Genomic DNA, 13,030 nt, shown 5'->3' with positions numbered 1-13,030 from the left:
CGTTGTTCCTCCGGAGACGCAGGCTGACCTTCGGGGGAACCCGGCTGGCGGGGCTGAATGGAGGGGCTGTGACAAAGCAATCCCAAAAAGAAAAACGGGGGGAGGGGGAGCTACGTCGAGCACGGCCCCCAGCCCTGTGCTGGGCTCAGGCCTCAGCCCTGCCTGGCATATGGGGTCTGCCCGCTGGGCCCACCCCAAGTTTATTAGAGAGTTTGGAAATATGGACCTTCTCTTTGCTTTTCTCATTATTTTTTTTTTAATTTAATTAGTGCACAATGAAGCTTGTAACTGGGGAAACTTGTCCAGGCCCCGTGCTTCTCTGACCCAGCTGGGAGAGCATCACTCGCAGGAGTGCTGGGACAGCAGTGCCTGCTGCAGGAAGGGATCTCACAGCAAAGCAAACAGCTGTGCATTCGAGTAACATCTGGTCCTGGTAGCTCCAACTCCTTTTGCACACACAAACCCATTAGGAAAAGCTCCATACCTGGGGTGCAGAATGTTTTTGGGGCCCACGGACCAGGCACATCATTCCCACTGCTCTCCTGAATCTAGGAAGCTGCAGTTTTTCCTTGCAGCTAGCCTAGTCCTTGCTTTACTTCTCCTAGGAAAAGGTTAACCCAGTAATTTCATGTAAATCTCCCCCAGCTTGGGGCTATTTACTTTGTCTGCAAAGTCCTGCTGCTGCTGGGTTTGCACCCCTGGCTTGTGTTAGGGTTAGGCAGTGGCTGCTGCTGGTGGGAGAAAAGCTGGGAAAATCGAGGTTGTGATCAGTTTTCTTCAGTGTGCTCATCAACAGGCTAACCAGTGAAGTCAGGCAGTGATTTTACAAGGGCAGCCATAAACTGCATCCACCTGGCTGCTGGCCTCAGTGACTTGCTGGAGGCAGGAGACAAGAAAACGCAGCCATAGCCTGTTGTTGAGAGAAGCCTGGGATCGATTAATAGTGAGACTTCCACCATTTTCACAAAGCTCTTTATTTTTTTTTTTTTGTCTTAAGGCTTATAAAAAGTGTTACTCAAAACCAAAAATCTTTAAAACTTTACATATGTACAGTACGAGAAATAAATAACGTTTTTTAAGTCGTACAAAAACCACAATATACAAACAGGGCTTTGAAACCACTCTAAGGATGGCACGGTGACAAGCCTCAGCTACTTACCAAAGGCTTCAATTATTGAAGCCTTTGCATAAAACCATGGAAAAAGAAAGATCTCCAAATGTGCTTGCTTTGGTCGGATTGAAGCTCTACAAAGAACTCTGAGAACTGCGGGCCTCCAAGGGCTTGCTCGGTCTTCAGAACTCAGTGCACCATGTGGCAACACCCTTTTACGACTGCCTTTCTGCACGCCGATCGTTCAAGAGTTGTTACGCTGAGTCTCCTCCCGAAAATTAAAAACAATAAATAAATAGTTCGCCTCTGACGAGGTCCGCTCTGCTGCAGCAAACAGGACGGCCGCGGTCTGTCCAACTCAGAGCAAAGCCCAGCTCATCTGGCACCTGGGAATCCAACCGGGGCGTTGTGGCAATGAAGGCAGGCTGTTGTCTGTTTGGCTCAGTTAAGTGCTTCGCATATAAAAAAAATCAGGTCTTAATTACGAAACGAGGTCTTAATTACACACTGGAACTACAGCAGCAATGGAGCAGGGGCGAAAGCGGTCTCAGTAGTTACGAGGAGTGGTGCAGAGCTCTCCTGAAAGGCTACAGTTCGTTACCTTCCTCCTCTGCTACGGTCGGTAGAAGGGCAGCTGCCGTTTGCCTCCTGCGAGGAGATTAACACACGGGACCTCAAAGCCTTGCTGGGGAGCGGCTACCGGCACCATCAGCTGCCGTCTTCCTCGTGTTTCGCCCTGGCTACAGGGAGAGGACGGAGCGCTGCCTTCATACGAGGTGACGGGTACGGGTCTCACCGTCAGCCAGACACAGAACGGATTTTCGAGGTACGGGACAAGGCGAAGTCACGGGACAAGGCGAAGTGGCGTCGTGCTTATTCCCCCCCCCCTCCCCTAAAGAGCTCCACGCACTTGGTGTGCGCTGGTCTCATCTCCCCCCAGCGCTACAGGATTGGCAGCAACGCCTACGCTAGACGCTAATTTGTTCTTGGCAGCTCTGTTACCGGCAGCCTGATGAGCTGTTAGCACGGTTATCTTCTCAGCTCCCCTGGCAGGCAGGCCAGAAGATCATCGCTGAGGTCTAGCTCTCCAAAGATCTCATCTGTAGCTCTGGTTAGTGGGAGCAGGCAGGAAACGCAGCATCAAGGTAAGGCTAAATGCATAAGCCAGGCTCCCCGGGGAAGGGAGGATGTAGTTCTAGTTATTCTAGGTGTAGGACCACAGTCCATCAATTCCTCCTCAGTTTCCTGCCTCCGATTCAAGAGGTTTTGTCTTGAAAAGCTATTCGCTTTAAGTGCTACCATGCCAGGTTTTTGCCAGAGCATCTTTCCGCTGTTGTGGTCCTCGTGCATCTAGGGCGCTCCGTTGTAAGTCTTCAGGAAAGTCTTCAGAGCAAGTTTGAGACAGATCTGGGAAAAGCAGAAAGAGGGAAAAAAATTGAATGCAGAGGCTAAGAAAAATAGCAAAGAATTCCTGAGAAATTCTGGGACATCGAGAACAGGTTTAAATGGAGGGCTGGTATTTGATTTTTGTCAAAAAAAATAAATGAATCCCTCTGCCCAGTAGCTATTCAGTGGGAATCTGAAGCAGATATTATGCACCCAAGAAGGCTGCAAACAAAATTTACAGGTCTCGACTCCAGACTCTGCCTGTTCAGAGCCACTTGGGGTGGACAGATGTTTACAGGCTGAACCTCCATGCAGGGAATTACCGACTCCCAGCGACTTGGCAGGAACGGACAGCTGAAGAGCAAGTAATTGCTCATGATTTCAAGAGAACTTCCTGGAAACCACAGTGCTTTGGAGCTCAGATCTGCCCCTCTGCCCCGTGCAAAACTCCTCGAGCAAGCAGGAAGAGCACATCTGCCAGCAATTCTCTTTTATGGGGGTTACCGAGAAGCATATCAAGCCAGCCTTTTATTGTACCTGCAGGAGCATTCGCTTAGATCTTTCCAGGCTTGTGGCAGAGCAACATGTTCTCGCACAGGGTTTTCATTCACAGAATTGTTTGCTACTGTACGTACAGCCTGCTAGCTTCTGCCAGACCTGAAAGGGTGCCAGCTCGTGCTTCTCAGCTGACCTCTGCCGCCCAAGGAGGTTGTGCAAAGCGCTTGCTTCCACAGGGATTTGCTAGCCCTAACAAGCACTTTGTCTCCAGATTAGAAGGGGCAGAGCTCTACGCTCAAAAACTGAAATTTAATAGAGGCCGAGAGGCTGGGCTTCCTCTGCAGGAGACCACCGTTTAGTCAAGTGAAGGTAAATTCATTCAGAAACATGACTTGAGGCACTCTGAAGCGATCGAGCTGTCACTGCCGAGGCTGGCTTACTGGAAGGCTCATGACTGATCCTTGGGTGCCTGGAAAGCCCCGCAGAGGTTAAGCGGGACTGGCATGCTGTGGTGACGGGTGAGCTGGCATGCTCCTGAACCAGAACAGATTAGCAGAGCTGGAGATGAAGCAGCAGGAGCCAGTACTGTAACCCCACGACAAGTCCTCAGCTGCGCGTTGCTCATGTGCGGAGCCCAAACCGAAGCGAGAGGTTTCTTTGCAGCTCGAGGTCTTCCGTCAGGCTGAGGTAATGTTTGGGACAATCCCCTCCCACCCCTAGCTTTCCTCTCCTGTTTTACAGGGTAGTAGCATTTAATAGGTGCACCTAATTAGCTCTCCACGACTGCAAGGATCTTGGTAGATGCTAAAAACGAGGTAAATGGGTAAAAGTGGCGATAATATCAGCTAGCTTGTGATTGTTGAGGCACATATCAAAGTCTAGCACCTGGGAATCTTAGGCTGGGATTCCAGTTTTTGAAAGAAAAGCAGGTTTCAAGAGTCTAAAAGAGAAATATTGGCTCCACTCATCCCAGCATAGCCACACGCATCAGACAGGATTTCTCCTAGCTGGTTTTCCCTACCTTTTTTTCCAATCGTCTGCGCACTTCACAAACCAGAGCTCTTTACCAGGAGATATTCTGGTCAGCTGGGAGTCCTCTACGCAGAAAGCAAACCTAGGAGGAAGAATGAGAAGTCAAGAGAAGGTACCTATTGTCTCCCTGGTCAAAAACCCAAGATGTAATATGGATTGCAGGTAATTCTAGGGAAAGTTGTTTGGTTTGACATCTTCTCTCTGGAGCATCTTGACACATCGGTACCTCCTCAAACGGAGGACGCAATGTTTCCTTTCCTATTTTCGTATTCCGTTTGTGGACCTTTGCTTTTACTGCCCTTACATTTCATAGATTGTAGTGCTTAAGAAGCTGATGCTACCATGTAATCAGCTGCAGTTTTAGATTTAGCCTGTTGTGCCAAATTGTCACGTTATGCATGTACAAAGTTGCCATGCCTAGGTTTCAGCTATTTGTTTTTTGGCACCGTATTTTAATCCTTCAGGTATTATCTAAACCATCTTGAAGTAGGCTAACTCGGTCCCCAAAGGCAGGGGAGACTGTTACAGGATCTAAACAAAGGAAAAGAACGTCTCAGAGCTGATCTGCAGTGACTCGTCTTACTCAAAGTCTAGTCTGTGGCCTCATGCTGGCACGCAACCCACTCTCCTGTACCATTAAGGTGCGTGAGCTGGTAACAAGCAAGATGAGATGTTCAGACTACCAGCTAAGTTCAAAAAAAAACCACTTTTTTTTTGCTAGATTCTGAAAATTGCTCCTTTTGACTGACGTTTTGAGGGAGTTGTGTCAGATTGCGCATTTGCTCTTACCTCTGTTGCGTTTCCCCCGATTTCACGCGTATCCGCCTGATGTGCAGCTCCTGGGAAGCCTTGGCAGGCCGATACCAGTAACTCTTCAGCTCTTTCCACAGATCGTACCAGGACTGGGACGTGCCCTCCCACGTGAGCTTGATTTTTAAAAGCTCCCCCATGTCCTCTTCAGTATAGACCAGGAAGGTGTTAGTAGCATTTAGGCCAATTTGATCGAGCCTGAAAAGCAAGCAAAGAGTCAACATTTCTCCTTTATGGAAGCATGCCAGATGCTTACTCATCCCATGCAAGAGGTTAAAATGAGCCTCTGCAGCTTATCAAGTGCTCCACATTCACCTGCCTCTGGTTAATTGCTGACTGCACTACAGAAAGTGAGCTTGGGTGGCTGGTTCGATACAACGCATCACGAATTTGGCTCAGCCAGCCTTCCGTAGCTTAAGGGTGAATTCCACGCCTTGGTTCTTCTGGAGAGGCTAAAGGAGGTCAACGCCACCTCCAGAGATACAAGTGCTTTCAGGCTAGCCAGATGGTAGAAGGAGAAAGCAAAGTACTTCACCAACGAGCCACAAAACGTAGAGCACTGGGCACAAATTATTTTCTCAGCAATACGTTGCAATGAAGTGGCAGGATGCGAAGTTCCTGAATGGTGAAGTGGGGCTGCTAGGCACAGCTGCAATGCTGGGGTTAGCAGAGGAAAGAGAATAATGCCACCTCGTGTAGTCCCAGTGACCTTGCTGGTTAGGTCAGCTCACTTACATCTCTAAGGAGAGGGGCTCGGAGTCTCCATTGGTGCCATGAAGGGTGACAGAGAAAGTGGGGTCAGCCTCTGCCAAGCTTTTGTAGCTGAAGACGTGCATTTTCATCTGGTAATGGTAGACTGGAGGGAAACAGGGAGAGCATACGCTGAACCAACTTTGCGAGTCGAAAATACTGCTCAGAATTACTCTGTGAAGTAGCGTTGGCTGGCAAAAGCTAGACCCTTTCCTTACTGAGACATTACTGATTAATTAGTGATTATTTTTTTCCAGCTCTTACTGATTACCAAGCTGGCATTTACACAACAGCGGCACATCTGGGGAGGGCTCCCCAAACCTGGAGCGGTCCTGCAAGGTTGTGCGTAAGCCATACAAGAAGGCGGACTGCCCTTATGACCAGAACCCCATTGATTTATAAATGGGGGAAGAAGCACAACAGTGCAGCCAGGTAAGAGCAAAACCAAATCAATCTACTGAATTTAAGGGGCACCCCCCGCTTCCCCACTCCTAGAAAAATCAGACCACGTTCTTTCAAAGCGAGACCGTGTACCTTTGAACGGCATGTCAGCTCTTGTTTTTAAGTACATCTTGCTGTTTCTTTTGTTCCGCGTTCTCCTGGCATTGTAGCCAATGCCGCTGCAGCGGTTCTTCCGGCAGCTCAGGCAGATTCCCTTCTTGAAGCGACTGGAATCAGTACATTGAAACGCGAAGCTTTGTTTATCTTGGTTCACGAGGGAGTCCACAAACAGGTGCACAGACCGCTCGTGCTCACATTTAACAACTTCGCCAAGTGCTAGAGGAGCAGAGTGGCAAGGGATACATTTTGTTTAAGTACTTGTCACCCCGGCAGCCGGTAAGACACAGCAACACCTTTTTGTAGCCCAGCAGGAGATGAATGAGGCCAAACTGGACTTTTTTTTTGTTGGAAGAGCAGCAATTCAAGAGGTTAGTGCTAGATGCTTGAAGAGGACGGGTCACTTAGAGCTTTACAGAGGATTCCACAGGCAGCACAGGACAGCCATAGGTTATGACGAGGTGTTAGTGAGTAAGCGTTATTCAGAAGTAAAAGCAGGTCTAGTTTCCAAGGGTACAGACAGTTTAGAAGGGGAAAACAAAAAAATCATTTTCTCTGCTCTTGTAAAACCAAATCATCCCCGAGCATCAGCCCAAGTCTATTTGTGAGCAGTCTAGAGGTTAAATAAGTGACGAGAAACTTACTCCCGTAGGCAATTGCTCCTAAGACATCGCTTAATCCACAGCCGGGCTGGAAGTCTCCCCCGTTGGGGTAGATGTCAACGTGGCCTACAGGCATCTGGATCCCAATGCTAACACCCAGCGTTTCCCTCGTGTAGGTATGCAGGACGTCCACAAAGCTGGCATCGTCAGGGGAGAGGCGCTTGCTGGGGTCCACTCCTTCAAACATAGGGCCGGCCGGATCCAAGCCTGGTGTTGGAGACAGTGTGCGAGATGCCAGGTAAGAAATTGGGGTTATTTCACACGGAATCGACAAGCGCCTGATGCCAGGAGCCCTCCCAGCCAGGTGCTACACAGACAGACCCTGCCCCGTTGCAGATACCGCTCCCCAGGAACCCTTCACCATGGGCTCACTGAAGAAACAAACGAAGATATCCCACAGAAGTTTTGGAACGACACAGTCTAGGCTGCTCCATTTACAGCGATTACATCCAACAGGCGATCTGGAGCCGTCAGTCTCCGCTAGGTCAGCGACAAAACACTTCAGAGGTGGCAGAAGACTGAAGACCAGAAGAGGTCTAGCACCCCACAGGGACTGTTGGCTGCCAGAGCCGCCTTGGCTACGTTTAGCCTGTTTTCAGCCTGGCCATATGGAGGGACTAATACGGGTTTAAGCAGCAGCCAGGTAATTCTTGCATCTGAGATCCCACGAGGGGTTTGGGTCTGTTAACCTCTGAGCCTCACTCACAGCCTTCAGTTGTGCACCTGAGCTATTCCCCAATTTGTTTGGAGCCTTTCCTGCTTTACCAATGCAGACGTTTTTTACTAGGCTCTTAGGAGCTCTCCCTGCCAATGTCAAATTTAAACGCTTAAAGCTCTCTTCTGTCACGTCCGAAGTTATTACATACTGAAATCAGTTTCCCTCCGGAGTAAGAAGCACTTTGTCCAAGATGCTGTCAGAACGAGGGGCCGCTTTTCTTTTGACCAAGCATCCCATGGGACAAAGTGGACCCAGGAGAGCTCACCCTCATTAGTCTGAGCTACGATTACAGAAACGGTAACACTCAAAGGCTTCGGATTTGGATAGCAAGGGCCCGAGCTGGACTCGTTTTTGAACCCACATCGAAATTCGGAAGCGTTCAAGACCAATGGGTCCTCAGATTTTTCAGTGACACCCCCCGCACCTTGATACCTGCAGTCCAAAATTAAGATGCTTTCACGTGTGGCCACGGGTAGCAAGTTAGTCATTTTTGACTACGCAAGCCCAAAACGTTGCAAGAACACAAGAAATGAGCCTCTTCAGGGAAGCTCAATAGCACCGGGAGAGGTAAGAGCGCCTACAAAGCCACTTGCCTGTAATTCTGCCTATCGTCCCGTGGACGTGGTTCCCAGCGAAGCCAGCGACGTGGGCGCCCAGGCTGTACCCGATCAGGTGGACGTTCTCAAGCTTGAAGAGGGGGTTCTCCTGCGAAGGGAAGGGAAATAATCCAAGCTGCTCCGAGCAGCATCTCCCAGGTAAGCACCGCAGCGATTCCTCGCGCAGGGAGGCTACCACGAGGCACTGCTCCACTTCGCCTCGGGGTCGGGCTTACGCCGGCTCCTTCCCCGCTCGTGAGCGTCGGGGCTGGCGTAAACTCAGCTCCCTTGTGCAAGAATGGCTCGCGGAGCGTTACAACAGCGCGCGCGTTACCTGTAACCAGTCGAGCAGCCCGGCTATGCTTTTCCCAACGACCTGCGTGTTGTTCACTGCGTCCGTGTAGAGCTGGTGGGCGAGCGCAAGCCAGTCCACCACCACCACGTTGGCGTCCTTCTCCCTCTCCTGCAGGGCCGCCACCAGGCTGCCCAGCCACGTTTCGAACATGCCGCTCATCTGGGGGGGGAGAGAGAGTGGGGTCAGCTTCTGGATCTCGGGACCCAGATTCTGCGCTCTGCGAAGTTCTTCACCCAGGATACGTGCGTCCTGCTGCTCCAGACATACGCTTCTCTGCGAACCCCAGCACATCTCAGCAGCGTGCTAGGGGTGTAAGACGGCCAAGGTTTTGACAGACCCCGGCTGTAATTAGCCACCCTGCCTCTTACGGCGGGAGGGAGAGGCCACCTTATCGCTCGTCCCTCAACGACTTCGGAAAAATCGGATGGATTGCAACACCGTTTTCCAGTCCCGGCGCTGCCCTGCGCATAAGCGGGAGTCGAAAAGTCCTCAAGCGGCCCCGAAAAGGCAGAAGAAGAAAGCTTGGTGGACTTCATCTGCCCTCTGCTGCTTTATTGGAGAGGGAGTAGGAGAAGTCAGGGCCGGGGATACGGAGCTGCACGTGCACCGAGTGCCACCTTTACGGGGTTGGCCCCGTTTTAAGGGGGGGGGGGGGGAAAAATAGGAAAAAGCCCGCGAGCGCGTTCGCCCCGCGAGGCGCGGAGCCTCGTGGGGCAGGTGCAGGAGGACCGAGAGACGCGGGAGTGCCTCGAGCACGCCCCGCGCCACGTTACGGGGCTCCTGGGAGGCAGCAGCACCCAGCGGGGTGGCAGCTGTCCCCGGGGTGGGGTGGGGGGGCCCTGTCCCTTGTCCTCCGTGGAGGCCGGCCTCCACCCCCCCACCCCCCCAACCCTACGGGGCTCACCGTCCAGCCGTGGATGATGAAGAAGCTCTTGGCGGTCGCGTTGAAGCCGCACTCCTCCAGGCTCCCCTCCCGCCCCACGGCCAGCGGGCAGCCTTCGTCCTCGGAGGCCGGCGGCGAGCGGAGGCTGAACCTCACCCGCGGCCTCGGCGGCGACGGCTCGGCGACACCTGGAACCGCAGCGACAGGTGAAGGGGACCGCGATGGAGGCCCGGGGGTTGGGGTCTCCACGGGAGGGGGGAGGCCGGCAGCCCCCTCCCCACGCGTCCTCCCCCCCCCCCCCCTCCATCCCCATCCCCACCCGTCCCCGCGTGGGGCCGCGCACCCACCTCGCTCCCGGCCCCCCCCCCCCCCTCCCGAGGCCGGCGCTCAGCGGGAGGCCGCGGCCGAGGAAGAGGAGGAGGAGGAGGAGGAGGAAGGAGGAGAAGGGGCCGCTCATGGCCGGGCTCGGGGCTGCGGGCTCGGGGTTGAGGCCGGGGCTCGGCGGGCGGCGGGCGCCGCTTTTTTAAGGGGCCGCGCTGTGGGGCGGCGCTTGCCCCCCCCCCGGCCTCCACCCTATAGGGCACGCCCCCCCCCCCCCCCCCCTCCTTCGGGGACGTCACGGGGTGGGCGGGGGCTCGGTGACACGAGTGGGGGGTGACACGCGTGGGGGGGGGGTGACCCCTATGGGGGAGTGACCCCTATGGGGGGGTGACACGGGGGGGGTGACCCCTACGGGGGGGTGACACGCGTGGGGTTCCGGAGGTGGGGAGCGGTTGGGTGGGGGGGGGGGGGGGGGGGGCACAGCACCCACGGGACACGCGTGGGGGGGGGGGGGGGGGGCACGCGCACGGCGCCTTCTGTAGGGTGAGGGGACACGGGGGGGCGCGGCGTGGGGGGGGGGGGGGGCGGGGGGAGGGACCGGGGACTGGTTTTGGTGTAAGAGCTACGCGTCTTTTTTCCCCTTTCCCCCCCCTTTTTCCCTTTTCCCCCTATTTTCCTTCTATTTTCCTCCTTCCCCCCCCCTTTTTCCTCTATTTTCTTCTCTTTTTTCCCCCCTTTTTTCCTCCTTTCCCCCCTTTTTTCCTCCCCCCCCTTTTTTCCCCCCCCCCTTTTTTCCTCCCTTTCCCCCCTTTTTTCCTCCCTTTCCCCCCTTTTTTCCTCCCTTTCCCCCCCCTTTTTTCCTCCCTTTCCCCCCCCTTTTTTCCTCCCTTTCCCCCCCTTTTTCCTCCTTTCCCCCCTTTTTTCCTCCTTCCCCCCCTTTTTTCCTCCTTCCCCCCCCTTTTTTCCTCCTTCCCCCCCCTTTTTTCTCCTCCCCCCCCTTTTTTCCTCCTCCCCCCCTTTTTCTTCCTTCCCCCCCCTTTTTCTTCCTTCCCCCCCTTTTTTTCCTTTTCCCCCTTTTTCCTCCTTTTTCCCCTTTTTTTCCTTATTTTTTCTCATTTTATACCTTCCCCCCCCTTTTTTCCTCCTTCCCCCCCTTTTTTCCTTATTTTTTTCTCATTTTATACCCTTTTCCACCCTTTTCCCCTCTTCCCTCTTATTCTTCCCCCTTTTTGCCCCATTCCCCCCCCTTTTTCCCCATTCCCCCCCCCTTTTTCCCCATTCCCCCCCCCTTTTTTCCCCATTCCCCCCCCTTTTTCCCCATTCCCCCCCTTTTTCCCCCTTCCCCCCCCCTTTCCCCATTCCCCCCCCTTTTTCCCCATTCCCCCCCCTTTTTCCCCATTTCCCCCCCTTTTTCCCCATTCCCCCCCCCTTTTTTCCTCCTTCCCCCCCCTTTTTTCCTCCCTTTCCCCCCCTTTTTCTTCCCTCTTTTTTCCCCATTTTCCCTTATTTTTTTCTCATTTTATCCCCTTTTCCCCTCTTTTTTCCTCCTTTTTCACCTTTTCTCTCCCTTTTTCACCCTTTTTCCCTGTTATTCTTCCATTTTTCCTCCTTTTCCCCCCTTTTTTCCTTTCTCCCTCTTTTTTCCTCCTTTTTCCCCCTTTTTCCTCCTTTTTCCTCCTTTTTCCCCCTTTTTTCCTCCTTTTCCCCCTTTTTTCCTCCTTTCCCCCTTTTTTCCTCCTTTTCCCCCTTTTTTCCTCGTTTTCCCCTTTTTCCTCCTTTTCCCCCTTTTTTCCTCCTTTTTCCCCCTTTTTTCCTCCTTTTTCCCCCTTTTTCCCCCTTTTTCCCCCTTATTCCCTCCTTCCCCCCTCTCCCCCCTTTCGCCCCCTTTCTCCCCAATTTTTTCCTCCTTTCCCCCATTTCTTCCTCCTTTTCCCCCCTTTCTTCTCTTTTCCTCCTCCTTTCCCCCTCCTTTCTCCCCCCTTTTTCCTCCTTTCTCCCCCCTTTTTCCTCCTTTCTCCCCCCTTTTTCCTCCTTTCTCCCCCCTTTTTCCTCCTTTCTCCCCCCTTTTTTTCCCATTTTCCCTCTTTTCCCCCCCTCTTTTCCCCCCTTCTTTTCCCCCCCTTTTTTCCTCCTTTTTCCCCCCTTCCCCCCTTTTGCCCCCTTTCCCCCTTTTTTCCCCCTTTCTCCCCATTTTTTTCCTCTTTTCCCCCCTTTCTTCTCTTTTCCTCCTCCCTTTCGCTCCGTTAGCCCTCCCGTGGCCCAGGAGGGTTTCCCCACGGCTCCTGCACCTGCGGCACGTTGGGGCTCAGCCTCTCCCCCCGGGGCTCACGTGGAAACCCCCCGGCTCCGGACACCGAAGGATAAACGGAGGCCGGGGGGGCTCTGGGAGGCGGGGGACGCACGGTTTCCCCCCAGGGAGGTGGGTTTGGGCATCGCGTCCTGGGGCCGGAGCCCCTCTCGCAGCCGGCGTTGGAAAGCAACGCTCCGTTAAGACCTGCGGTTTTCAGCGAAAACTCCTCCTTTCGGTTAATCTCTCCCCGGGAAGGGTTCCCCTGGCTCTCGGCTGGAATTTCTGGGTACGGTAAGAGGGGATAAAAGCTAAACCGGGGCGAATAAGCTCCCTTAAGACCTCTTCGGACATCAAAGATCCGCGAGGTAGGGCAATTCCGGGGTTGGGGGCTCCGGAGATCCCCCAGCAGATGTCGAGGGCTCATTTTTTCCCTCCTCGAGCGCTCGAGGAGGGAAAAAGAGAGGGATTGCTCTCGTTCTTTTTTTTTTTTAACTTATAAACCGGCTTTTCTTTTCAATTATAAACCGCAGCCCAGGCCCCTACAACGTAACGGGATCGGTGTGAGCTTCCCTCTTGGCTCCCTCTGCCTAATTCCTTCCTGAGGTGCTGCGGGGGGGGGGGGGGGCTGGAGGAGAACCTTCTCCTCCGCTCCTAAAGCCTCTCAAACGCGGCCCTGCCGCCGCCGCTTCGCGGCCCTCGGCAGGCCCGCTTACAGCAGGGGCTAATCTCCAGCGGGTTACGAAACCGCCTCACATGCCCCGGCGGCATTACCCGCTGCTGATCGAGCCCCGGGGAGCCCTCTTTGGTCGGAGGCAGCCCCCCTCGCATCCTTCCGAGCCGATTTCTTACGCCACGGCCTGTCGAGTTCCCCCCGGGGGGAATAAAACGGCGGCCGGCGAGGCAGCTAACCTGGCCTGGCTCTTAACGGTCCCGTTAGTTGCGAATTTACTTGACCGCCGAGGCCCCCCCCCCCCCCACATGTAATCCTTAGCTGAATGCCTTCGCTTGTGAGGGAATATTTACGGCTGACCCCGCCGAGCTGCGCGCGGGGGCCTCCCGT

The 13,030-nt window shown here is 53.8% G+C and overlaps 1 protein-coding gene across 1 annotated transcript; it reads right to left on the bottom strand.

Annotated features, from left to right (window-relative positions):
- Positions 1–955: 955 nt before the first annotated feature.
- Positions 956–12,394, bottom strand: LIPG (lipase G, endothelial type). Its single transcript, XM_066988876.1, has 10 exons — positions 12,175–12,394; positions 9,381–9,547; positions 8,456–8,635; positions 8,119–8,230; positions 6,790–7,014; positions 6,122–6,364; positions 5,573–5,693; positions 4,817–5,035; positions 4,017–4,109; positions 956–2,518 (listed from the first exon to the last, which is right to left on the bottom strand). Exons 1-10 carry the CDS (start codon positions 12,392–12,394, stop codon positions 2,497–2,499), a joined length of 1,602 nt encoding a protein of 533 aa, XP_066844977.1. The 3' UTR covers positions 956–2,496.
- Positions 12,395–13,030: the final 636 nt, after the last annotated feature.

Source organism: Anser cygnoides, chromosome Z, assembly GCF_040182565.1.
Source record: "Anser cygnoides isolate HZ-2024a breed goose chromosome Z, Taihu_goose_T2T_genome, whole genome shotgun sequence".
Classification (NCBI taxonomy): domain Eukaryota; kingdom Metazoa; phylum Chordata; class Aves; order Anseriformes; family Anatidae; genus Anser; species Anser cygnoides.
Note: the sequence above shows the minus strand (reverse complement) of the source record. Positions and strands in the feature narration are given on the sequence as shown.